At 37.3% G+C, this 25,448-nt stretch overlaps 1 protein-coding gene across 3 annotated transcripts in view; it reads left to right on the plus strand.

The window, feature by feature from the left end:
- The first annotated feature begins 707 nt into the window (after positions 1 to 707).
- The window catches only part of LOC100432897 (disintegrin and metalloproteinase domain-containing protein 5), a 133,501-nt gene continuing 108,760 nt past the window's right edge, over positions 708 to 25,448 (plus strand). The window contains exons 1-8 of one of the 3 annotated variants that reach the window (XM_054561493.2): positions 1,850 to 2,013; positions 2,763 to 2,842; positions 3,697 to 3,793; positions 6,735 to 6,790; positions 9,794 to 9,872; positions 11,509 to 11,585; positions 12,394 to 12,565; positions 13,442 to 13,507. In XM_054561493.2, coding sequence (XP_054417468.1) covers positions 2,002 to 2,013; positions 2,763 to 2,842; positions 3,697 to 3,793; positions 6,735 to 6,790; positions 9,794 to 9,872; positions 11,509 to 11,585; positions 12,394 to 12,565; positions 13,442 to 13,507 — 639 coding nt within the window. In that variant the 5' untranslated portion in view covers positions 1,850 to 2,001. Of the gene's footprint in view, positions 2,014 to 2,762; positions 2,843 to 3,696; positions 3,794 to 6,734; positions 6,791 to 9,793; positions 9,873 to 11,508; positions 11,586 to 12,393; positions 12,566 to 13,441; positions 13,508 to 25,448 lie in introns of all 3 variants that reach the window. The other 2 variants (XM_002819025.5, XM_054561494.2) reach the window with 2 other exon arrangements.

The following is a 25,448-nucleotide window of genomic DNA, read 5'->3' on the forward strand; positions in this document are numbered from 1 at the left end:
GTCATCCAACTCTCATATATTTTTGTTAAATTTTGCCTGCTTGATCTATCAATAATTATAAGAGATGTGTTTCAATCTCCAATCCTGATGATACTTTTGCCAGCTTTCCCCATAAGCCTATCAATTTTTGTTGATACATTTTAAAGCTATTAGTTATATAAATACATGTTAGAATGTTTCAAATTGAGAACATTATCATTTTGGCATTGCCCCTCTCCATTCTTCCCATCATAGTCATATTGTCTAAAAATATGCTTCTAGGTTATTAGATATATATGTTTTCATTATTTGATGTAGTATTTTTCTCTCACATATAAACAAACTTTGGAAAGATATTTGATTGCTGTTACTGTGACATCATTTAATATAGTCTTCTGTTTTCCTTATCATGTGGTTTCTTCTATGAAATGCCTTTCTGATATGTATCTTTACGTCAAATTTTATTTGAATTCATATATTGAAGAAAATTTTAAAACTCATGCCCTCACATTTGAATATTTCAGATTTCTTTTCAGTTAAGAATTTAATAATATTAACCCATTGATTTCATGTGTTCAGTATGGCTATGAATGTTGATTTGATTCTTGTTCCTTGGTAGGCAACCTGTTCTTTTCCTTTAGAAGATTCTAGGATTTTCTCTTTGGTATCATTTTAAATTTCAGGGGGGTGTGTGTGTGTGTGTGTGTGTTTGTGTCTGTGTGTTTTCCTCTTCAATGCCCAGTTCACAGTCTCTGGGTTCTTTCAATCTAAGGTCATTCTCTAACTTTTTAAATGTGCAGAAACTTTTTCCATTATTTCTTTAAATATTTCCTCCTATTTTGATTTTTCTGTTTTTTTGGGGGGAAATGCTATTCTCTAGATACAGACAGTTCTATTTCTATTTTCCATATAACTTAATTTTATTTTTGCATTCCTACTTTTTTCTTTCCTTATTCTTTTCTGTCAGAGTTTGCCAATCTGATATTCCAAATTTCTGCTTCATTAAGCAATTGTATCCATTCTACTCTTAATTTCATGTCTTGTGACTTTATTTCTTGGTCTCTTGGTTCTTTTTTAAAGATTTTTGTTATTGTTCTTCTGCTGATAATGTCCCTTAGATTTGCATCCAAGTAATTTCAAAGCATATTTATAAACACGCCTTCAGATTTTTACTGAAAATTTACAGTTAATGTGGGGATGTGGCTGTATTTTAGTGTATTTAATATGATGTGTGCTAGGACTTGCAAAGGAAAGAGTGCCTATGGACCCCAATAAACTAAACTGTTTCTGCTTCTACTAGAAGCAGAATTTTAAAAGGTCTGAATAAAGAAGTAAAAGCTAGGGATTGCAGGATTACACAGAATGTAGCAGTAATAGTTTGGGACATTAGAGAAGATTTGTTGGAAGTCTGTCTGAGCAGGGATTGTATGGGCTGTTCTGCGTTCTATAGCTGTCCTATAATGGTGTCTCCAACCATGGAATGTTAAAATCACAGCGTTTGCAACATTTTCTGCAAACGTGCATTTTGCCTGGTTCTAGCTAAACTGTTTGCATGGTATATAAATGTAATGGGAAGAAACTTGATTGCTGTCAGTAACCAGAATATTTTTATATTTGTTTCTTTTCTCACTGTAACTGGAAGTTAATTAAAAAAGCGATGGTCTAAGTAAAAGATAAAAGCAAAAGGCTCACCAGGCACCACCCTAACCTGAGAATTGACAATTAGGAATCCTTTCTTCTTTAACAATAAACTGACTGGCGTATCAATGCTGAGACGCTTCTCTTGAGTGCTCAGCTGCCTGCCAGCAGCGCGTTACCTACTTCCAATCACCTCCCGCTTCGTCTGTGCGCTTTTCCTCTCCGCAGCCTCCCTGGGCCGCCTCACGCGCGCTCAGCCCTGCGCGAGCTGCGCCTCTCCAGGTCTCAACGTCTCAACGTCTCAACTGCTGTTCATCGCCTGGGCTCCAAGACAGCGAGCCATGTTCCTTCTTCTGGTGCTTCTCACTGGACTTGGTGGGATGCATGCAGACCTCAGTAAGTCCAGGAATTCCAGGCTTCCGAGGGAGACCTTGTTCACTCTTTCCACCGCCCAGGTCCAGCCCAGACTTTACCCTGGCTCCATGCTCTCCCGCTTTCTCCTGGCCCCTTGCTTCAAGGTCTGTGGCCAAAAAGGCAGAGAGGCAGCCTCCGACAGAAAATCGTTTTACTTCTCTGGGATGGCTTCCTGATGCAGAAAATGAACAAAAATGAAATATGTGGTTTTTTTCCACATACAAAATTCTGCTACTCTACGAATAATTGCATCACTGTAAAAAAAGCTATCTATCAAGGATTTACTGATTTGGCAACTGTTATCCTTCACCTGCCCCATTGAAAAGTGCAGATCATCCTTGTATTCAATATTCTATATTCGTCCCTGCAAAATCTTTCTTCATGCATCTGTTTTCTCATTTCCACATCTGTTTACAACACTGAATTTGGTACTTAGCGTTAACTTAGCTGTGCCAGTGCCAACTGTGCGTGTGTGTGTGTGTGTGTGTGTGTGTGTGTGTGTGTGTTGAGAGAGGGATTTGCAGGGGAGAATGGGAATAAAAATTTGAGATCTTGACCAGGCGTCAGAAATTTGTAGGTAAGAATGACTAGAAAGATAGTGGAAAGGGCAAGATGTGTAGATTATTTTAAAAATAGCTGCTAATGTAGAGAAACAAATGCAGAATCAGAGTTAGAAATGAATAACATAAGATCACAGGTATCAAAATAACATAGTTTATATTTATTTTTAGATCCTCATAAAATCTTCCTGCAGACCACAATTCCAGAGAAGATTTCATCATCGGATGCAAACACAGATCCAGAACATAATGTAATTTTAATAATATTTTTACTATGAAATGTTGTTTAAGTTGTGTTTAATGTCAAGACCAAAGGTGCTGAATGTGGGCAGGATTACACTTCTTGGAGGCAGAGCTGACAGCTGAGAACAGGTTCACAAGAGGGAGCATTTTGATATTTACGAATGTGTGAGACTGTGTGTGTGTGTTTCTGTTGATGATGAAGGATTTTAGGGATAAGGTCCCTTGGGGCCAAAATGCTAGGCATAGGATCCCCCAAGTTTGAAATTTAAGGAGGTGGCAGAAAACTTGGATCCCCTCAGGACCAGGATTAGGGTGAGGCAAGTGAAATGCATCATGTAACTACAGGATCAGATCCTGCCTGTCTTGAAAATTTTGATATTTTTTTCATCATGGTGTTTTTTTGCATTGATTTTTAAAAAGGTTGCATTAAGATATGATTTATCTTGATAACTGAGTTTTCTGGTATTCTAGTTCTAGCCCTAGTGATCCCCTAGTGATTTGTCTTAGCTTTTACTAAGTCAGTGAGGATCTGAATGGTGATGACTTCTGGGCAGGCTTATCTGTTAATGATCACATCAATTTCACAGTCCGAGATTGGATGGTAGTGAATGTTCCTTCTCTAATAATTTGGCAGGAGAATACTTCTCACATGACTTCTTCCAGTATAAGATAATCTATTGTTATTTAGTAATTATGGGCCTCCAAATTTATTTTTTTTCCATTTAGTGGTTTCAGAAATCTTTCCTCTCTGTTTCACATAAGGATATACTATTTATATCGTTTCCCCTTCCGCATATACCCTTTCTTTACCTTTTCTTCCTCTAATAGCTGAGTTTTATTTACCAACATGCTTATCATGCAGCTTTGAACACCCCTCGCGCTGCCTCCCAAGTGAATTACTAGCTATGCTGCGGTGTATGAGCCCTATGACAGCTTCCCTTTCTGATTGGAAAGAAGAGGTGACATTACATCTTTGTTTAATTTCCTTTTCCCTGAGATTAATAATACCAACTCTCCCTTTCCATTGTTTATCACTGATAATCTTTGAATTCCTCACTTGTCTAATTTCTAGAATTTTTATAAAGGCATTTATAATATGGAAATTCAGTGTGTTTCTTTTAACTATAATGATTTACAAATTTACATTGTAATATATTTTAGCAACAGAAAATTATAATTATTGTGGGATGTGATTTTATTTGAATATGTTTGGTATCATATGGGGTAGGACCTGCAAAAGTAAAAGTGCCTAAGGACGCACAGTTATAAGATTTAGTAAATAAAAATATAGAATACCCAGTTAAATGCACGTGTACATAAAGATAAAAGAGAAATACTACATGAGGCTTACTTATACTAAAATTATTTGTTGTTCACCTGAAATAAATTATAAGCATCTAAATTACATACTTCCTTCTTAAATCACAGCTTCCTGATGATTTGACTTCCCCTAACAGTTCCCTGTTTTGTAGAAGTTGCTTGCAGTTATAGTCTGTTTCATTTAGATTGCAACATAATTTCTACAGTGGTCACACCCAATGTATTTTATTCTTTTTTTCTAGTGAACATTTCCAGTAGTTTTACAGTTTTTGCATTTTACATTTAGGTGTGTGGTCCATTTTGAGTTAATTTTTGTGAGGGATTTAAAGTCTGTGTCTAGATTATTTTTTATTTTTATTTTTTGCTTGTGGCAATGCTGTTGTTCTAGTACAATTTTTTGAAAAGACTGTCTTTTAAAAATATTGTTTTGCCCCTGCTTCTTTGTCAAAGATCCATTGACCATATTTATGTGGATCTATTTCTGGGATCTCTATTTCTTTGAACTGTTTGTCTAAGATTTTGCAAACACCACCCTGTTTTGAGGACTGTAAATTTATACTAAATCTTTTATTTTTTTTGAGACAGGGTCTCACTCTGTTGCCCAGGCTGGAGTGCAGTGGCACGATCTTGGCTCACTGCAACCTCTGCCTCCCAGGTTCAAGTGATTCTCCTGGCTTAGCCTCCTGAGTAGCTGAGATTACAGGTGCCCGCCATCGTGCACAGATAATTTTTGTGTTTTTAAGAGAGACAGGGTTTTGTCATGTTGGCCTGGCTAGTCTTGAACTCCTGACCTCAGGTGATCTACCTGCCTTGGCCTCCCAAAGTGCTGGAATTACAGGTGTGAGCCACTGCGCCTGGCCTTATACTAAGTCTTGAAGTTGGGTGGTGTCAATTCTCCAACTTTGTTCTTCACCTTCAATATTATATTGGCTATTTTGGGTCTTCTGGCTCTACATATAAAGTTGAGAATCAGTTTGTTGGTATCTATAAAATAGCTTGCTGATATTTTCATTGGGATTACATCGATCTATAGATGATGTTGGAAAGAACTGACATCTTGACAATATTGAGTCTTTCTATCTATAAACATGGAATATCCCTACATTTACTTAGTTCTTTTGGAGTTTTTCATTAGTTTTGTAGTTTTTCTCATAAATATATATTTTGCTATATTTATACCTAAGCATTTCATTTTTCAGGGTGAAATGTAAATGACATTGTGTGTTTCACTTAACTTATTACCTGTTCATTATTGGTACAAAGGAAAGATAATGAGTTTTTAATATTAACTTTGTATCCTGCAATGTTGCCACAATTGTTTATTTGTTCCAGGGTTTTTTTTGGTGATTCTTTCAGATTTTCTACATAGACAATCATGTAATCTGTGAATAAGGACAGACATTTATTTCTAGACAATGTGTGTCCATTTTATTTACTTTTTTTTGCTTTATTGCATAAAAGTACCAGAGAGAAGGGAAGTCCTTTGCCTTGTTCCTGATTTAAAAGGAAAACTTTCATGGTTCTTACAGTTAAGAATGACATCAGCCATTAAGATCCTATCTCCAAATATGGTCACATTTTGAGGTGCTGGGGATTAGTATTTCATCTAATGAATTTTTGGAGGGGTTACAATTCAGCTTCTATCGGTTGGATATTGTATATGAAAAGATGTGGAGGCTCTGGATAATGTGTCTTTCAAGAGTTTTTTCCTTCCATTGGTTGGTTTTGTACATTTTTGGTTTATTTTAGTTTTTTTGTTTTAGCTTTGTAAGATATGTGGATTTTAAATTTTATTGGTGCTTTCATATTATCCTTTAATTTTCATCTTATTTGTTTAATATCAAAGGATTTTAGAGGGCACAATTTTAAAGGTCCCCTCCAAATTCCACTTACACTTCTTTTCAGAATGCCATTCAACCGATTCCTCACAGAACATTTACCTGAATCAAAGTACCTTGTTATGCTCCAGTATAAAGTTGAGGAATTGAAAACTGTTAAATGCTATTTCTTAAATTAACCAAATACATAATTTAATGACCATTGCATTTTCTATTATCTTTTGTGGTGTTCTCTAGACATGTCTTTAGTCTCCCTGTATTCTCTCCTACATTCTATTCCAGAGGAGTTTGATTGCTCACACAGATAAGTAAAATGCAATGGCTTTTGATGTTATATTGCTAGAGGTATATTACATTTCTTGTACTTCTGTCTTTTGGGAGGGTCTCTTTCAATGAGCAGGACAATTTACCTTACAGGAGAGCTCTAGGTAAGCAACCAATGGGTCCTCACAATTGAGGTGGACATCCTTGATGGTGGGGTCTGTCTGAACTGAAAGATAATAATCATCGGGTAATCTTCTCCCTCAGAGGTGTGAGTAATAGTGAATAGCAGGCAAGCGAGTGCTTTATCACTTAGTTCTCAATGCAGAATTCTGAAGCTCCAAGTATCTGTGTGGGAAGGAAAGCCAATATAATGGTTACAGGTTGTTATTAATTTTGTCAATATTTTAAACTCTAGTTTGGAGAAGATACACTATTTGGCATGTGTTATTATTGAATTTTTCTAATAATTTTGTTATAGGTTGTTTACATGATTACAATAGAAGAAAAGCCATATTTTGTCCATCTCAAAAAGCAGTAAGTAATTATTTTGTCCTTTCAAATTTTAATACTTTGGCCTCTTAATTTCTAAAAGTATGTATAAGGAGAATCATTTTGATTCAAATGTATTGATACCTACTCTATACTGGGTATTGAGTAAAGTCCCAGGCATGCAAAAGAGAATAAAACATATTGCACTGTTAAAGGATTTATAATAAAGAAAGATACATTAAGATACCTTAATAGAAAAACAAATTATTTTATTATAATATGGTAATATGATAAATGTGTAAATAGTATTCCTTGGAAGTCAGGAAAGGCTTTTATGGAAGAGATAAGAGATTACTTGTATCTTAAGGGAAGAGACAGAGCTATGTAAAGAAGAGGGGCAGGACAGGGGGACATTTTTTTTTTCTGAGACAGTCTTGCTCTGTTGCCCAGGCTAGAGTGCAGTGGAGTGATCTCGGCTCACTGCAACCTCTACCTCCTGGGTTCCAGCAATTCTCATGCCTTAGCCTCCCAAATAGCTGGGACTAGAGGTGTGCACATCCTGGCCTCAAGCATTTCTCCCTCCTTGGCCTCTCAAAGTGCTGGGATTACAGGCGTGAACCACTGCACCCAGCCAACATTCTGTTTAGAGAAGAAATCATGGTAAAGCACAGAGCTGTGAGACAGAGTGGCTTTTCTGATGTGCACAGTCAATGTGAATTACTGAAGCACAAATTTTCTGAAAAATAGAGGTAAAAGATTCGGGAAAGGTAGGTAGGAGCCAGGCTGTAGAAGATTCAGAATGCCATGGTCAGATATTGGGAGCCAAAAATGGTTTTAAGTATGTACTTATGTAGCCACATTGAGTCTTTTAGGCTGTTTTTGAGGGGACAAAGTTAGAGTTAAGGTGATCAATTATATGACAATACAGTTTAGGTGAGTAACGGTGGTGGTTTGAACAATGGCACCAGGGATAGCACTTGAAAGAAAAATCGGTGGACCTCAATACAGATTTGATAGAATGATTGGTAAACTGTGAGGAATTTCAGATAATTTAGTTGTCGTTCAAGAAAATGAATAGGCTATAGCATAATTAACTGAGGAATATGAACAGGGGATATATTTGTGTGAGGAAGGGGTGATTTGGGTTTTTTAGCACATGTGAGATATCCAAGTGTGTTTTTTCCTCTAGATCAGGGGTTTCCAATCTTTTGGTTCCCCTGAACCACACTGGAAGAATTTTTGTGGGCCACATGTAAAATACACTTATGATAGCTGATGAGCTAAAAAAAAATTTAAAAATCTCATAATGTTTTAAGAAAGTTTACAAATTTGTGTTGGGCCGCATTCGAAGCCATCCTGGGCCTGGGCCATATGTGGCTAGGAATTTGAATCTCTGAAAATATTCAATAGGAATGTTGGAAAATAGTTTTAGCTATAGGTATACAGATTGAGCAGAAAGCAGTAGCTTGGCTGTGTTTTTTTTAATGAGTGCTCTTACGTAGGGTGCTTATAAATAGATCGTGGCTAAAGACTGAACCCTGGGAAACAGCAATGTTTCCTGGGATAGGCTGAACAAAAACAGCAGCCAACATGGAAGATAAAGCTGGAGGGACCAAGGAGGTAGGAAGATTAGCAGGAGAATGAAGTGTTATGTAAATTAAGTGAGGGGACTGAGTGGCCACAGTTTTCAAAAAGAAGCTAGAGGTCCAATGTAAAAATGATTTTTTAAAATGCCTTTTGGATTTGGCATTCTAATATTTGTGGATCTTTTCCAGGGAAGTTTCAGGGATAATAAGAATTGAGAAGGTGAAGGAATTGTGTATAGACAATTCTTTTGATGAAATCTGTTAAGAATTGAAAAAAATGTACATAAGAAATAGCCACAGTAGAACATGGGGTCAAGAAAGGGTTCTTTAGAATAATAATGACTTATTAGTATCATTTTAAATAGCATTATGATAAAAATCCAGTAGAGCACAAGAGTTCAAAATTATAGGAGAGAAAAAGTAGTATCCTCCGTATATGGCACAGGATGGTATCTATAGCACCAGTGTAAGGGTTTGTTCTGAATGAAAGAAGTAACCTTCTGGCAATAAAGACAAGGAGTGCAGATGGGAACAGGTGATCTGGCAGTGAGGGAACATGGGGGTTTTGTGGGATGATTGACAGGGGTAGTGTCAAGTTTTTGAATAGTTACTGAGGGAAATAATACTGAGGGAAATAAAATTCTGACCAGAGTTATTGAGAAGAAATTGGCCCTTAGCAAAGCTTAGCAAATATGAATTTGTAGTGAGACCAAGTAACTCTTTCTACATTTTCTGTTTGTATTAGTCTGTTTTCACACTGCTGATAAAGACATACCCAAGACTGGGCAATTTACAAAGGAAAGAGGTTTATTGGACTTACAGTTCCACATGGCTGGGGAGGCCTCACAATCGTGGTGGAAGACAAGGAGGAGCAAGTCACCTCTTACATGGATGGCAGCAGGCAAAGACAGAGCTTGTGCAGAGGAACTCCCGTTTTTCAAACCATCAGATCTCATGAGACCCACTGACTATCACAAGAACAGCATGGGAAAGACTTGCCCCCATGATTCAGTCATCTCCCACTGGGTCCCTCCCACAACATGTAGGAATTATGGGAGCTGCAAGATGAAATTTGGGTGGGGACACAGAGCCAAACCGTATCACTGTCCTAACCTTACACTTTAATTTTGAAACTTGGGTATAAAATCTAAAATCAATGAATGAAATAGACAAAGATTAGAAAGTTCTATGCTGGACGTTGGGACCTATGCTATTTCCTCTTCATGTCTCTAGCAATTTGAGTTGCTCATTTATCTGCATTTTTGTATTGTATGTCATTCTAGTTAAAATGTCTCACTAAGCACCTAATTCAGTTTAAGTGCTAGAAATACATGGACAATAGGATAAAACAAGTTGATTAGCACTACTTTAAATTTTCAAGTAAAAAGAAAATTTGTATATGAATATTTTTCCTACCTTTTTTGTTTCACAACTTGAGCATGTTTTTATTATTTTTGCCTAGATCAATTTTATCTTCAGCTTCTGTTATTAATTCTTATGACAAAAATGACATCCGTCATTCCAAACCTCTGCTAGTTCAGGTAAGAATTAGGTTATTTTTTTCTTACATATTTGTAATTCTAGATTTCTTTAAAAAGACAAATATTCTATAATTACTAGAATGTTATTTTACATATTCGCTGAAATTGAATAACTTGGGCTAGTGCTTATTTCTACATGGCACAAATTTATTAGGTAATTGCCCATCACATTAATGTAGAAATGTAGCTAAAGTAATAAATAGTAAATGTAGCTAAAGTAAAAATTAAATAAATAAAAAATATAAAGTAATACGTATAAATAAATATAAATAATCTTTGACAAACCTGAGAAAAACAAGCAATGGGGAAAGGATTCCCTATTTAATCAATGGTGCTGGGAAAACTGGCCAGCCATATGTAGAAAGCTGAAACTGGATCCCTTCCTTACACCTTATACAAAAATTAATTCAAGATGGATTAAAGACTTAAACGTTAGACCTAAAACCATAAAAACCCTAGAAGAAAACCTAGGCATTACCATTCAGGACATAGGCATGGGCAAGGACTTCATGTCTAAAACACCAAAAGCAATGGCAACAAAAGCCAAAATTGACAAATGGGATCTAATTAAACTAAAGAGCTTCTGCACAGCAAAAGAAACTACCATCAGAGTGAACAGGCAACCTACAAAATGGGAGAAAATTTTTGCAACCTACTCATCTGACAAAGGGCTAATATCCAGAATCTACAATGAACTCCAACAAATTCACACACAAAAAACAAACAACCCCATCAAAAAGTGGGCAAAGGACATGAACAGACACTTCTCTAAAGAAGACCTTTATGCAGCCAAAAAACACATGAAAAAATGCTCACCATCACTGGCCATCAGAGAAATGCAAATCAAAACCACAATGAGATACCATCTCACACCAGTTAGAATGGCAATCATTAAAAAGTCAGGAAACAACAGGTGCTGGAGAGGATGTGGAGAAATAGGAACACTTTCACACTGTTGGTGGGACTGTAAACTAGTTCAACCATTGTGGAAGTCAGTGTGGCGATTCCTCAGGGATCTCGAACTAGAAATTCCATTTGACCCAGCCATCCCATTACTGGGTATGTACCCAAAGGACTATAAATCATGCTGCTATAAAGACACATGCACACGTATGTTTATTGTGGCATTATTCACAATAGCAAAGACTTGGAACCAACCCAAATGTCCAACAATGATAGACTGGATTAAGAAAATGTGGCACATATACACCATAGAATACTATGCAGCCATAAAAAATGATGAGTTCATGTCCTTTGTAGGGACATGGATGAAATTGGAAATCATCATTCTCAGCAAACTATCGCAAGGACAAAAAACCAAATACCGCATATTCTCACTCATAGGTGGGAACTGAACAATGAGAACACATGGACACAGGAAGGGGAACATCACACTCTGGGGACTGTTGTGGGGTGGGGGGAGGGGGGAGGGATAGCATTGAGAGATATACCTAATGCTAAATGATGAGTTAATGGGTGCAGCACACCAGCATGGCACATGTATACATATGTAACTAACCTGCACATTGTGCACATGTACCCTAAATCTTAAAGTACAATAATAAAATTAAAAAAAATATATGGGGTGTTTATTTTAAAAATAAGTTATCCATTAATTTTTCTTTTTTTTTCCTAGATGGATTGCAATTATAATGGATATGTTGCGGGTATTCCAAATTCTCTTGTGACTCTCAGCATATGTTCAGGACTCAGGTTGTAGACTACTTAAAGATACTCGATTTGCCAGTATTATATCCTGCTAGCCTATGAATTAATTCTCCATGTATTTGTTCTAATTCTATAATCACCTTTGTTATATTTCAGTTCCTTAAAGACTGAACCAAAATTACTAATAAAATAGGATTGATATTCCAGCCGTATCTGTTCCTGATGAGAGGCTACTTGTTGATACTGACAGGATCTGTTGCTTTAGGCTTTAAGAAAGCTTGAGTGTAGGGAGATTGATTGGTCTCCTCATACTTTTTCAGTTTTCTCAAATTCTGTTCTTGTCCAATTTCCTAATGTCCTAGAATAATTGACAATTGTGGAATGCATGGGACTAATGGACACGGGCTCTGCAGTCAGTCATTATTAGGTATATGGTACCTTCAATCCAGCCCACACAAACGAATGATTTAGGGTATCAAGTGTCAGAGGAGAGTTAAGTGTATCAAAGAGAAGGAATCAAAGACTAAAGAAGAGACTGCCTAGAGATTCTACAGGCTGGTTAGAAAATATACATAACAGAAAGGGGTTTCAACCTGTTTAAGTGCACAGATCCATGCCACTACCATGCTTTCTTGAAGATAATCACAGATGTGTAATGTAAGGTAATATGTATCCTGTGATATAGTGGTCTAGTTCTGGTGTAAGAAAGACCCCAAAAGATAAAGAGATAAAAGTGAAAAAAAAAAAACTAAAGTCACTTTACATCTTAAAAACTGTGGCCCAAATTTCTCGTTATAATATTATGGTTTTAGTAGAATCATTTCAGGCTTGTTTCGATTGTCTTAACACTCAGGGGAACAATGCAGCTGAAAAACATCTCATATGGAATTGAACCAATGGAGGCTGTATCAGGATTTATACACAAGATTTATGAAGAAAAATATGCTGACACTAATATTCTCTTAGAAGACAATGACACTTATACTTGGTTTAATTCAGAGTATCAAGTCAGAAAAAGTTCAGAAGTAAGTATTGACTCTTTTATTTTAATTTAGTATAATTTTGTGTAATAAAAAATACTTTCAGAGCCAAGATTTGGTGACTTACAAATCTTAAAACTATTTCACTTTTTCATGAGGGCCATACATGACTTTTAAAATGGCAAGAGAATAAACTTATGTTTGTCATTATGCTTGCCGTTAGATGAAAGCTTAGCAAAAACTTAATCTTAGAAATATAAAGATATGAATATAGTATAAAAGAAACTGAAACATTAATTTTCATATGTGAACATTTAGATAATTAATATAAAATATTCCTTTTCTTCAATTACTCAGATAATTTAGGGGAGAATATTATACAACCTGGATTTCTCAGTTGAGAGTTCAAAAATGGATGAGCAACTTACATAAAGTACATGTAAAGCAAAGTGATGACTTTTTTTCTCTACCAAGACCTATAGACTGCTCTAAATAACACGTCTGGCTCTAGCAAATTGCCATTGGTTGTAAATTTTAATATTTTTCTAGACTACATTGTTTGCCAAAAGTAACTTCCTAGTAATTGGTAGCAGAAAATCTGCTCGCGTGAAAGATTAGTATGAAAATTATCAAAAGGCTAAGAAAAACCAAACTTTTATGTTATAAACTGAAAATTTCAGTTTCAATTATTATAAAAGTAAAAGATACCTGAGTTTTTACGTATCTTGAGAAGTCTAATAGAAAAGTCTTACTACCCAGGGCACTTTGAACTGGAATCTTCTGAATAGCACCTAAATTTTGTACTTGAAAACAGCCTTGTTATGTAATCAGGAACAATGTATCTTTCAGTTTATCTCTCAATATAATTTCAGTAGAAGGTAAATTTTTGTAAGTTCCTCATGACTTATGTGTGTTTTTCAGAAAACTGACTTTATTAAGTTATTCCCTCGATATATTGAAATGCATATTGTTGTGGACAAAAATTTGGTAAGTCTTACTTTATGCATTGTTATTTTAAAATTAATATATCTCTTTAACTTGATTTCAGTGAGGCAATGGAAATTACCAACCATTCTATTTTGCATTTGCGATGAACACATTCATGCAAATTAATCAAGTTTTTGTTATTTTGTATATAGCATCTACTCACTTTTGCAAAGTGAAGCATCTTAATTTCTAAAGCTTGTTGACATTGTTGATTTTTCAAAAAACCTACATCCTCAGTGAAAGGATAGGTTACAACTTCCTTAAGCCCTCAACCCTCATATACAATAATAATATGTAGCTGTCTCAGTCTAATTGGAAGGATGGTCTACAAAACAAATATGCCACTTCTTTAAAGCAAAAGGAGAAAACATATTATCATCTGTTTTCTTCTCAGTTCTAGGTAAATGAAACAAAAAGAAAAACCAATGAATAAAATACTCATATTGAGAATTCATGACTATACTTTGGATCTCTTACGGATTTAGGCTCCGAATATTTGGTACCTATGTGGTTAGGATTCTGATCCATGAGGCTACATTTGTCCCAGATTGGTAAAAGCTGAGGGTGCATGATGGAAGCAAATAGTATTTATATCTGGAGGAATGTCACTTCAAGCAGAATACCTCAGGATTCCTACAGATTAATATCAGCCATACATAAATGGGCTCACAATCCATAAGGAAATAAAACACCATGAACAATGGTTAGCAAAAAATTAGCCATACATAAAAAATATATGTATGGCTAATATTCATTTTTTAAAAATATAGTTTATGATTGGCAGAACAATAGGGTGACTGTCATTAACAATAATTTATTGTATATTTTAAAACAACTTAAAGAGTGGAATTGGAATGTTCCTAACACAAGGAAATGATATTAATGAATGTTTGAGGTAATGGATACCCCAGTTACCCTGATTTGATCATGACACATTGTATGCCTGTATCAAAATATCACATGTACCCCATAAATATGTATAACTATTATGTACCCATAATAGCTAAAAATAAAACATTTAAAATAAAATAAAATAAAATAAAATATTTTTCCCCTCAAAGAATCTGTTGATTCCAGAAAGGGTGAATATGAGTCAGGGTAGCTGAGCTAAATATTGACAAGAATAACAAAACTTGAAGTTCATGGCTCATTGGAGTTGAGTCGAGGGTACTTTAGTATAGCTAAGTTGACCCAGTACAAAGCAAACGCATACAATAAAATAATATTTCTATAAAATTACAAAATCAGAGGGAGGAAAGCAGAACTTTAAGCACACTCAACTAAAAGAAGGCAATTAAGAGAAAGAAAAACACATATTTAGGATTTATTTCATAAATCCAGAACAAATTTGAAAGCTAACGTTAAGACAAAAGATTTAAGCTGAAATACCTAAGTAATTATATGTAGGGGGATTAAGTACTGCAATTAAAAATCAAAGATAAAGATTAATTAAAAGCAAAGACAAAGATTATCATAACACACACACACATAAACACACACACATTCTGCTTACAAATGACATATGTAAAATATCGTACATAAGTAACAAAAGTAAAAGAATGGAAAAATATAAACAAATTAAAAAAACTAGTTTAGCTGGATTAATATCAGACAAAGTAGATTTTTATATTTTATACTTTAAAGTAAGTATAAGTTTTCTTATTGTTGCATAGCAAACCACCCCAAAATTTAGTGGCATAAAACGTAACAATTTATTTCCTTGGTTGGGAACCCAGAGACTTTTTGCATTTTTACCAGTCTTAGACCCTTTTAGTTTAACTTGGTGGCCTTTTATTGAAATAGCTATCAGATATGGTTTTGCTGTGTCCACACCCAAATCTCAGCTTGAATTGTAGTTCCCATAATCCTCGTGTGTCATGGGAGGGACCGGGTAGAGATAATTGAATCATGGGGGCAGTTTCCCCCATCCTGTTCTCCTGATAGTGAGTTAGTTCTCATGAGATCTGATGGTTTTATAAGGCACTTCCCCCTTTGCTGGGCACTCATTCTTCTTCTTGATGCTGCCATGTGAAGAAGGATGTTGATATGGTTTGGCTGTGTCCCCACTCATATCTCATCTTGAATTGTAGTTGTCATTATTCTTACGTGTGGTGGGTGGGACCCAGTGGGAGGTAATTGAATCATGGGGGTAGGTCTTTCCCATGCTGTTCTTGTGATGGTGAATAAGTCTCATGAGATCTGATGGTTTTATAAAGGGGAGTTCCCCCGCACATGTTCTCTTGCCTGCCACCATGAAAGACATGACTTTGCTCCTCCTTCACCTTCTGCCATGATTGTGAGGCCTCCTCAGCCATGTGAAACTGTGAGTCAATTAAACCTCTTTCCTTTATAAATTACCCAGTGTCAGGTATGTCTTTATTAGCAGCATGAGAACGACTAATATACTATCTTAAACATTTTGTGGGATTTCTTTTTTAAACAATTTTTTTTCCAAAGAGAAAGTTTTTTAAATTAAGATTTCAAAAGCATAGGAATACACTTAGGAGGTATCAGCTACTTTATTAAAACAAAATACACATTGCTGTGAGGTTACTAGTGGCAAGTATGAGGACTGACTTAGATCTAGGTGCAGTCTAGTGGGGGGCTTGCAGGGGAAGTTCCCCCAGTGCCCTTTCTAGAAATGGCCACTAATAGGAAATTGCCCATTCCTCTGGTTGTTTTCCAAATGGCATGTTTATGTGTGGATTTGCTTGCAGCATAATTTGTTTGATTGCTTCTAGGCGAAAAGGGAAAAAGTTTATAAGATCTAAAATATTGGGCTAGAATGTGAGTATAGTGAGGGAGTACAGGTTCATTGTGTTTAATAATAGAAATTATAGTGCTTATAAGTACATGATTTGGGAATCAGAGAGACTGGGGATTGAATCTTCATTTTGTTCACTAGAACTCTATTTTTCTTTTTATTGGGGGAAAACACGTAACATTAAGTTTACCATCATAACCATTTTAAAATGTATAGTTCAATAGTGTTAAGTATGTACACACTGTTGTGAAACAGATTTCTAGATCTCTTTCCTTTTGAAAATGAATACTTATCCCCATTAAACATGAATTCCCTCGACCCTTTCCCCCCAGCTCTTGGCAACTACCTTTCTACTATCTATTTCTATGATTTTGACTACTTTACATACTTCACAGGAGTGGAGTCATACAGTATTTGTACGTTTGTGATTGCCTTATTTCATTGACATAATGTCTTAAAGACTCATCCATATTGTAGCATGTATCAAAATTTTATAAATTTTGAAAGCTGAATAATTGTCCATTATATGTATATGTCACATTTTGTTTCTGAATTCATCTGCTAATGGACATATGGGTTTCTACATATTCCTTTTGTGAATAATGCTGCTGATACAGCTCTGATGACTGGAGGAACTCCAGGGTCCTTGGGCTCACACCGATTTAGATAAAATGACACAGACACATGTGGAGTGGTTTTAAGGAGCGGAGAGTTTCTTAGGCAAGAAAGAAGGAAGGAAGAAGAAAACAGCTTCCCCATACAGAGACAGAGGGAGAGCGATTCTAACAAAGAGAAACCCCATGTGTGGCGGAAGAGTGGTTGCTTATATTGGGATGCTGGAGGAGGCAGTGTCTGATTTGCATAGGGCCCAGGGGATTGGTTTGACCAGGTGTGTCATTCACATAGCCCACAGAAAACCTGGCCCTCCCACCTTAGTCCTCTAATATGCAAATGTGGGTGACCATGATGTTTTGAACACATGGTGTTATCTGGAGATGGCCATGACACTTGTCATACCTGGTGACAAGGAGAAGAAGGCAGGAATCGCCATATTGAGTGGACCCATTTTTTAATTGCCGGCATTTGCATATCAAAGCCTGCCAGCCTGGGCCTTCAAGCCTCCTTTTCTGTTAGAGAAGAAATGTTTCAGGGGGTTGCTTCTTATTACAGGGAAATTTCCACTAAGAACCTTTACCCTTTCTAGATGCCTAAAAATTATTTCTTAACAACTCCCGTATTATTCCCCACCTCAAGAGAAGCAAACCTAACTGCTGTTAGGGGGTGTTGGATGATGATTCTTTCTGGCTATTTCCTGCTGAAAAAGGGCATCGTGTGGGGGAAGAGCAGTTGGGTCTTCTCCTGAGGTTGATTTAAGAGTTCTCTGAAGAATGGCATGTTTATGTGTGGATTTGCTTGCAGCACCATTTGTTGTTTGATTGCTTCTAGGCGAAAAGAGATACATTTTACAATAAGGCTTAAAATATTGGGCTAGAATGTGAGTATTAAGATTACCACCATTAGTGGGGGTCCTATAGACCATAACTGATGGTAGAGTTTGACACCTGTTAGTTACACCAATGGATTGCAATACCGGTTTACCTTCACTAGATGTCGCTGTATGTTACTAGAAACCTTACTATAAAAGTAACATTTTCCTTGAGAAAAGCATACATTTCCTTCTTGACTTACCATTAGAGAATAACTTAAGCTTTAGGCCATTTTATAACTTGCAATATGATTGGGAGAAATATGTTATTGGGTGGCTAAAATACCATTAATTTTAACAATTCTTTTCCTTTAATAACTAATTTTTTTTATGACTTTTACAGACCCTTTTATAACATACTTAAACATTTTGACTTGTCCTAAACATCCATCCTTTAAATAACAAATCATTTCCTTTTAGGACAAGTATTTATTATATGAGATTCTTCCTTATATAATTTTTTTCCTTATAACCTTCTTTTCATAGCTTAGAGTGCATTATATTACCAACCTTTAATAAAAAGTCCTAATAAACTTAATGGTAGTAAAACTTTCATGCTTCCTTCTTATTTGTAACTGTTACTCTTGTTATAAGCAAAACAACCTTGACTAAATCTTTTCTCCAATTATTAATTCTGATGATGATAATTTGGCAAAATATTTTAGCAATTAGAATTCTACAATGAGAATTCCACATTGTGGGTGCCACAGTGTGCTACTGGGACTTCAGTACAGCTTTATTGAAAATAGTAATGTGACTATAACAATTTTCCACAAGAGTGGCATAATAAATAATTTCCATTTAAAACTTTACTTGCCAAGATCTAACATTTCCCTTTGGGGACTTACAAAGTTATAAAGGTAATCCCATGTATAATTAAATCTCCCTGCAAATATGCATTAAAAAGAAGTTTTAATATTCAGTGGTGAACTTTGAGAGGAAAGGTTAGAAACAATAAAAAGTATCTGGTGAGGTAGGAGTGGGGCTGAGTAAGATGAGTAGTCCTCACTTAGTTACTTATTTTTTATGATTTTTAGCTTAAGATCTTCTATTTCTTCACATTGATATTCTGGACATTTTTCTGGGCTGTCAGGGGTGGCTCCCTCAGTTTTTCAGGCTTTGACTTGAGTGTGATTTATTCAGGAGTTGATTTTTGTAACTTTTACTGCTGAGGGGGTTGAAAGAAGAACAGTGTAGGGCTCTTCCCAGCTTGGCTTATTAAGGAGACAGAGATGAGAGTTTTCACTAATACTAAGTTTCCTGGGTTAAATAAAGGTGACTCCTGTTGGAAGTGAGCTAGAGAGGTTATATGTTTAATCAGTTTAGAGGTTTTCTGCCTGAAAACAATTTTTGACCACATTGATAAGTTTTAACCTTTCCCAAGTGAAAAGCTTGGTGAAGGATTTTTTTTTTTGAGACCTGTCTCACTCTGTCACCCAGGCTGGTGTTCAGTGGCACCGTATTGGCTCACTGCAACCTCTGTCTCCTGGGTTCAAGCAATTCTCCTGCCTCAGCCTCTCGAGTAGTGGGGATTACAGGTGCCTACCACCACGCTCAGCTATTTTTAAAAAAATTTTTAGTAGAGATGAGGTTTCACCATGTCTTGAACTCCTGACCTCAGGTGATCTGCCTGCCTCAGCCTCTCAAAGTGCTGAGATTACAGGTGTGAGCCACCACGCCTGGCCCCTGGTGAAGGATTTTAAGGACTTTCTATTGGTTGGAAGCTGGAAAATGGCGTTTGCCATTCTCTGACTATAGCCATTTTGAGGGCTGAAAAGTATGCCCTTGAGAAGTGGCCTATTTTATTTTTGCAGGGGAATACTGAGGTTAATTTTTCTTATGGAGCCTTCCTAGATTAGAAGGGCTTGAAGCGTGTTAATGCCTTGAATTTTCCTTGTCGCTGACTTAGCTGCCTGATCAGCTAACCTATATTTTTTGGCTGCCTTATCTGTTTCCTTTTGATGTTCCTCAGAATGCATTTTTGCTATTTTTTTGTGATAGAAAAACTGAGGATAATAGCCTGCTAATTTTTTGGTGGCATTTTATAGGAGATTTATTGGTGGTAAGAAAATGTTTTTCCTTTTAAATGGCAACATGAGCATGGAGAGCTAAGAAAGCATACTTAGTATAAATTTTAGCTATTTTTCCCTTGCTTAATTCAAGTGCTCTTGTAAGAGCTATTTGTTTAGCTATTTGAGAGCCTGTGCCTGGGGAGAGTGACTACTGTTTATTCAGCCTTATGTACTTCTTGCTTTAACCACTGTTTGTTAGCTAAGAAGAGCTCCCCCTAGAGGACAGTAATCCTGCCACTTTATGTGGAGTGTACATAGTTAAATTATTTCCTAGGGTTAACTTGGAGGCTTTTTTGAATAGTAGAACTATCATGACAATGGCTTGGAAGCATGTGTTAATAGGTCCTCTTAACTGCAAATAAAGTTGAGAAAAATATTGGATTAGAGTTTTCCTTGAGATGCCCCTTACGGTCATGCTATGGGAAGAGGGGAGGCCTGGATTAGAGATGAGAAAAGAGAGAGACTGGCTCTAGTGTTTAGAAGGAGGTCTACTTTCCTTTCTTTAATTTCCAGAATTAGCTGGGGCTCCTGTGCTATAATGGCAGTTTGAGCCGCTGGAGCTGGGGCTTGAACCCCGGGACCCATTAGTCCTGCTGGACCATCTGTGAGACTGTTTCTGAACCCACTAACCTCCACCTCTGGGGGCAGTTTCATCTCCAGTGGTTTCTGCCACAAACTGGACAGGTTTGAGTTGGCTTCATCTTGCTGCCTGGGCATTCTTTCTTAAAATGTCTGGGCCTGACACACTAATAGCAATTAGCAGATGCACCTGGGGGATCCTGGACTTTGCAAGCCTGCTAAGCTGCTGCTAGAGACGTTGTCCTTCTTCTGAGCTTGCTTTCTTTCTTTTGGGCCTCCTTCTGGTCCCTATTATAAAAGACTGAAGTGGCCACCTTCGGGAAGTTCTCTAACGTGCTATTTGGTCCTATAGCTTGCTTCTGTAGTTTTCTTCTAATATTGGGAGCTGCCTGTGTAATAAACTTGTCCTTCAGGATGAGCTGTCCCTTCACTGAATTGGGGGATAAAGAGGTGTGTTCTATTAGTGCTTCTCTCAGCCTTTCCATAAAGGCTACAAGAGTCTCATTTGGCTTTTGGTTTATTATAGATAGTTTAGAGTAATTGAGTGGTTGGTCCTGGTTTTTCATAGGCCTTCTAAAATGCGTATTAAAAAGTGCTTTCTTTTCCATTCAGCTCCTGAGCTATTGGGGTTTCAGTTAGAGTTGTCTGCTAGAACTGCTTCCCTCCCAACTGGGAATGGTGTTTCTACTACTTTTTCACTTTCCCAATCTGCTTTCTTACCTTTTGGTGTATTATGGGAGATACATTGTTCATTTTCAAAATTCTCTGCTGCTTGCAGAGCTGTATGCTTTTCAGCTGCAGTGAGGGTCTGACTTAGGAGCAACATGACATTACTTCATATTTTGGAGAGCTTTTATATACCTATCAGGGTCATCAGAAAATCAGCCTAAGTCCCCCTTTATTTGCTTAAGGTCCTATAATTGGAAGGGAACTTGAAGGGGCCCCAACTAAGGGGGATCCTTAGATGGTTCCCCTGGAAATTGCTTTTTTAATTTTGGGGAACTATTTTCCCTGGGCCTGCCTGATATGATTGCTCAAAGAGCTGGGTTGATCTTACAATGCTTGTAAAGGTTTAGTAAAAATGCTATGCCCTTGTGGAAAAGAAAATGAGTTGCTTTTTTCTTCAATGTTCTGAGGTTAAGGAAGTGCCAGTGTTTCAGAGTGCATTCCAGAGGGGTGCAAGCTGAAGATAATTTGTTACCCATTTAGGAAAAGAAAAGAGAATAAAAGCGTCCTCTTATTCTCCTTCCTTTCCATATGACTCAGAGTGGAGGAGAAGACAGGGAGCATCCTCGGACAGTTTTCCCTCCCTGGTTTCTGGATCCTGGCCCCATGTTAAATGTGCCACCCATGGTTGAAAGCATGGTCCTTCAAGCCATGGAATCAGATGAACTAAGCGATGGGACTAACCACGCTTTACCCACGCAACCTTAGCTTCTCTGCCTTGTGTGATTCCCCTCTGACTTCCTAAAGCTGTGTGATCCTCCTGGCTCCCTGAAAAATGGATCTCGGGAGAGACTGTCACCTTTGGGCAAGGCTCCTTTAATGTAGGCAATGTGCTAGATTGCCTGCTATTATGGCCCGTGCTAAAGCTTTTACCCTTACAAAAAAATGGTTCCGATTATCTTCTGAATTTAAAATCCGCTTACTAATTAAGTACTATCTTAATTGGAGACAGAATAGGTGCCTTAAAAGAATGTAGCAACTGAATGGCCATTTTCCTGTTGATGGGACAATATCGAGACTAAAATTTGGCTGTGGAAGACATCTTACTCCTAACTGTTGCAGCAAAGGACCGGCAATGTGTCTTATGAAGAGGATTTCTATTTTTCACTAGATGGCGCTGTTGGCTTAGAAATACCATGTGCTCATTAGTAGTGAGTGACCTCACTGTAGGTGAAAGGCGAGAACTCTCTTCCTAGAAGGTTGAAATGGCATTTTTCCTGAGCTATATCCCCAGTCTACAGCATTTCCTGATCTTGCCTAACAGGATTGTTTCCCTAGCCCATAAAAGTTCCCACACATTCGACATACACAGAGAGAGTAAGAGACTACAGATAGAGAAGAAAAGTTTGGCGACAGGATAGCTGGAGGAGAGCCTTGAAATTAAAGGACAGATTTAAGGTGGAAGTTTGCTCCTAATACTCACCACCCTGATGAATGAATTCTCGGCCCATGAACCAAAATGATACAGCTCTGATGAATGAAGGAATGGAGGGCTCAGAACAAAGAGGAACCCCGGGTGCAGCAAAGAAGTAGTTGCTTATATTGGGAAGCTAAAGGAGGCAGTATCTAATTTGCATAGGGCCCAGGGGATTGGTTTAACCAGGTGTATCATCCACATAGCCCATGAGAAACCTGGCCCTCCTACCTTAGCCCTTTAATATGCAAATGTGGGTCACCACACTGTTTTATCACATGGTGTTATCTAAAGGTGGCCATAATACTTGGCACCACCTGGTAACAAGAAGGAAAAGGTGGGAATCGCCATGTTAAGTGGACCCAGATTTTAATCATCAGCATTTGCATATCAAAGCTTTCTGGCCTGGCCCTTCATGTTGTGTTTTCTGTTAAGTAGGAAATGTTTCAGGGGTTTGTTTCTTATTACAGGAAAATTTGCACTGAGAACCTTTACCCTTTCTAGTGGCCTAAAAACTGTTTCTTAATAACTCCTGTATTATTGCCATGAACGTTGGTGTACAAATATTTTTATGAGTCTGCACTTTCAATTTTTGTAGGTATATACCCAGAAGTATAAGGTTAGCTCGTATGGTAATTCTATGTTTAACTTTTTGAAGAGCTGTCATACTGTTTTCCACAGCAGCTGCACCATTTTCCATTCCCATTAGTAATGCACAAGGACTTCAATTTCTTCCCGTCCTCACCAACAATTGTTATATTCAGTTTGTTTTATTACTAATAGTAATTCTAATGGGTGTGAAGTGGTATCATCTTGTAGGTTTGAATTTCATTTCCTTAATGATTAGTGATGTTGAGTGTACTGTGCTTATTTCTTATCTGTAGATCTTCTTTGGAGAAATGTCTGTTCAAGTCCTTTGCCCATCTTTTAACTGCATTGTTGTTTTTGTTGCTATTGTTGTTATAGAGACTGGGGATTTCTTTATGTATTCTGGATATTAATTCCTTATCTGATATATGATTTGCAAATTCTTTCTTTCATTCTGTGTGTTGCCATTTTACTCAGTTGATGGTGTCCACGGGTGCACAATAGTTTCTAATTTTATATGGGCTTTTCTGTGTATCCAGTTATAGTTTAGTCCATTCATCAAAAGCCACATTCACAAATTCTTTTAAAAACAGGCACCTTTATTCTGGGAGGCTTGCCAAGCTTCTGAGTGACAACTCCCTTAACATTAGAAACCGTTTTGTATAACTAAGGGTGTCTACTAAGCACAATCTTAAATCTCTCAAATGCTTCAAAAAAATGTATTATAGTTACACCCTTGATGTGAGATAGTTTCTTACTTTGAGCGTGAATGGCTGGAGATGAGGATTCTCCTTACAATCGGAACAGTTTTTTCCTTTAGCATATCTCTTTCTTCTTTTACTTTATCAAAAACAGCAAATATAAGCTAATTGACACACTTAACACTCTGATTTTAAATTATTTTGCCAAAGTTCACAAACTGATTAGGTACATTTAAAATTTTTTTTCGAAGACTACACATTGGGTACAGAGTACACTGCTCAGGTGATGGGTGAATCTAAATCTCAGAAATCACCACTAAATAACTTAATTATGTAACCAGACACCACCCTTTGCAAGTAAACTCTCAGGATTTTAGTTCTAGCAAATGAAGGCAAAAGTGACTAATCAGAGCAAATGAGACTCATTCAGGTGCATCAGTTGCAGGGTGCATGAGCCTCACTCATCCAGCTGGCACAGAGCACTGCTTCTGTGACCACCAAGCTGCAGACAAACCAGCAGACTGCAAACGACTAAATCACTTAGAAGCTGATAGAAGTCTTATTATTGTGATAGATTATGCTGAAACATTAAGCCTTACTATAATTAATGATTTCATATAGTTTTCACAATGACAGTAAAATCCTGCCACAAGTGGCACTGTCAACTTTTCTACTTTTCTGTGTGCACTCCGTTTTCTTCACATCGACATTCAAATTACAGAGTCTCCTTCGTCTAAAGGAGCTGTCCTATTGAGGCAGCATCCTTGCCTGGGGAAATACTCGAGGTTTGTTGTCTCGTTCTGAGATTAATGACATGGACAGGCACACATGGAGTGGGTTAAGGAGCAGGAAGTTAAATAGGCAGAAGAAAGGAGAGAGGAGAGCAGCTTGCTCTTTCTTATGAGACAGAGATGTCCAAAAGGGAAAAGCCGGCCCGCCGCGGACTGCTCCAGATCTTATAGGCAGGATGGAGGGGGCAGTGTTGGATTTAGGTAGGCCCCACAGTTTGGTTTGATCAGGTGTAATGTTTACATGGTGCCCAGGGAAGGCTGGTTGCCCCGCCCTAATCTTATTATGCAAATGGACTTTCTACTTGGCCAGCGCCATCTTGTCTGCTCCTTACTGTACGTGTGGCTGCCAAAGAGGAGAGAAGATGGAGCTGCCATTTTGAACATGCCTATTCCCAGGCAGCCTTTTCCTATTGGCACAACTGCCGGCATTCACCTGTGCAAGCTTCTGGCTTGCTTGTCTATGTCTGCAGCTTGATTTTACAGGCTGATGTTTGTTGGAAAAGAAAATGATTTTGGAGTTGCTTTTCATTAAAAGGAAAACCTTACTGAGGACTCCCGTACCCTCAGTATCTGCCTAAGTAATTTCTTCTTAACTCCTATGTAACTATCAGCTCCCTAATGGGACCAATTTATTTAACCTGCGCTGCAGTACAGCCACAGAGCCGACTAATATGAGTCTTCCCAGCTGGCCCTTCCTGCCGTTTGATTCAGTGCTGAGAGTTCCTTTCTTTTGACTTAGGCTGATTTATAGAAAAGAAGCACATTCCAGAATAATTAAGTTAAGTATTAGCCAGATAGTCTTTAGCTGCTGGCTTGGATT

The sequence above is a fragment of the Pongo abelii genome, chromosome 7, assembly GCF_028885655.2.
Source record: "Pongo abelii isolate AG06213 chromosome 7, NHGRI_mPonAbe1-v2.0_pri, whole genome shotgun sequence".
NCBI lineage: Eukaryota > Metazoa > Chordata > Mammalia > Primates > Hominidae > Pongo > Pongo abelii.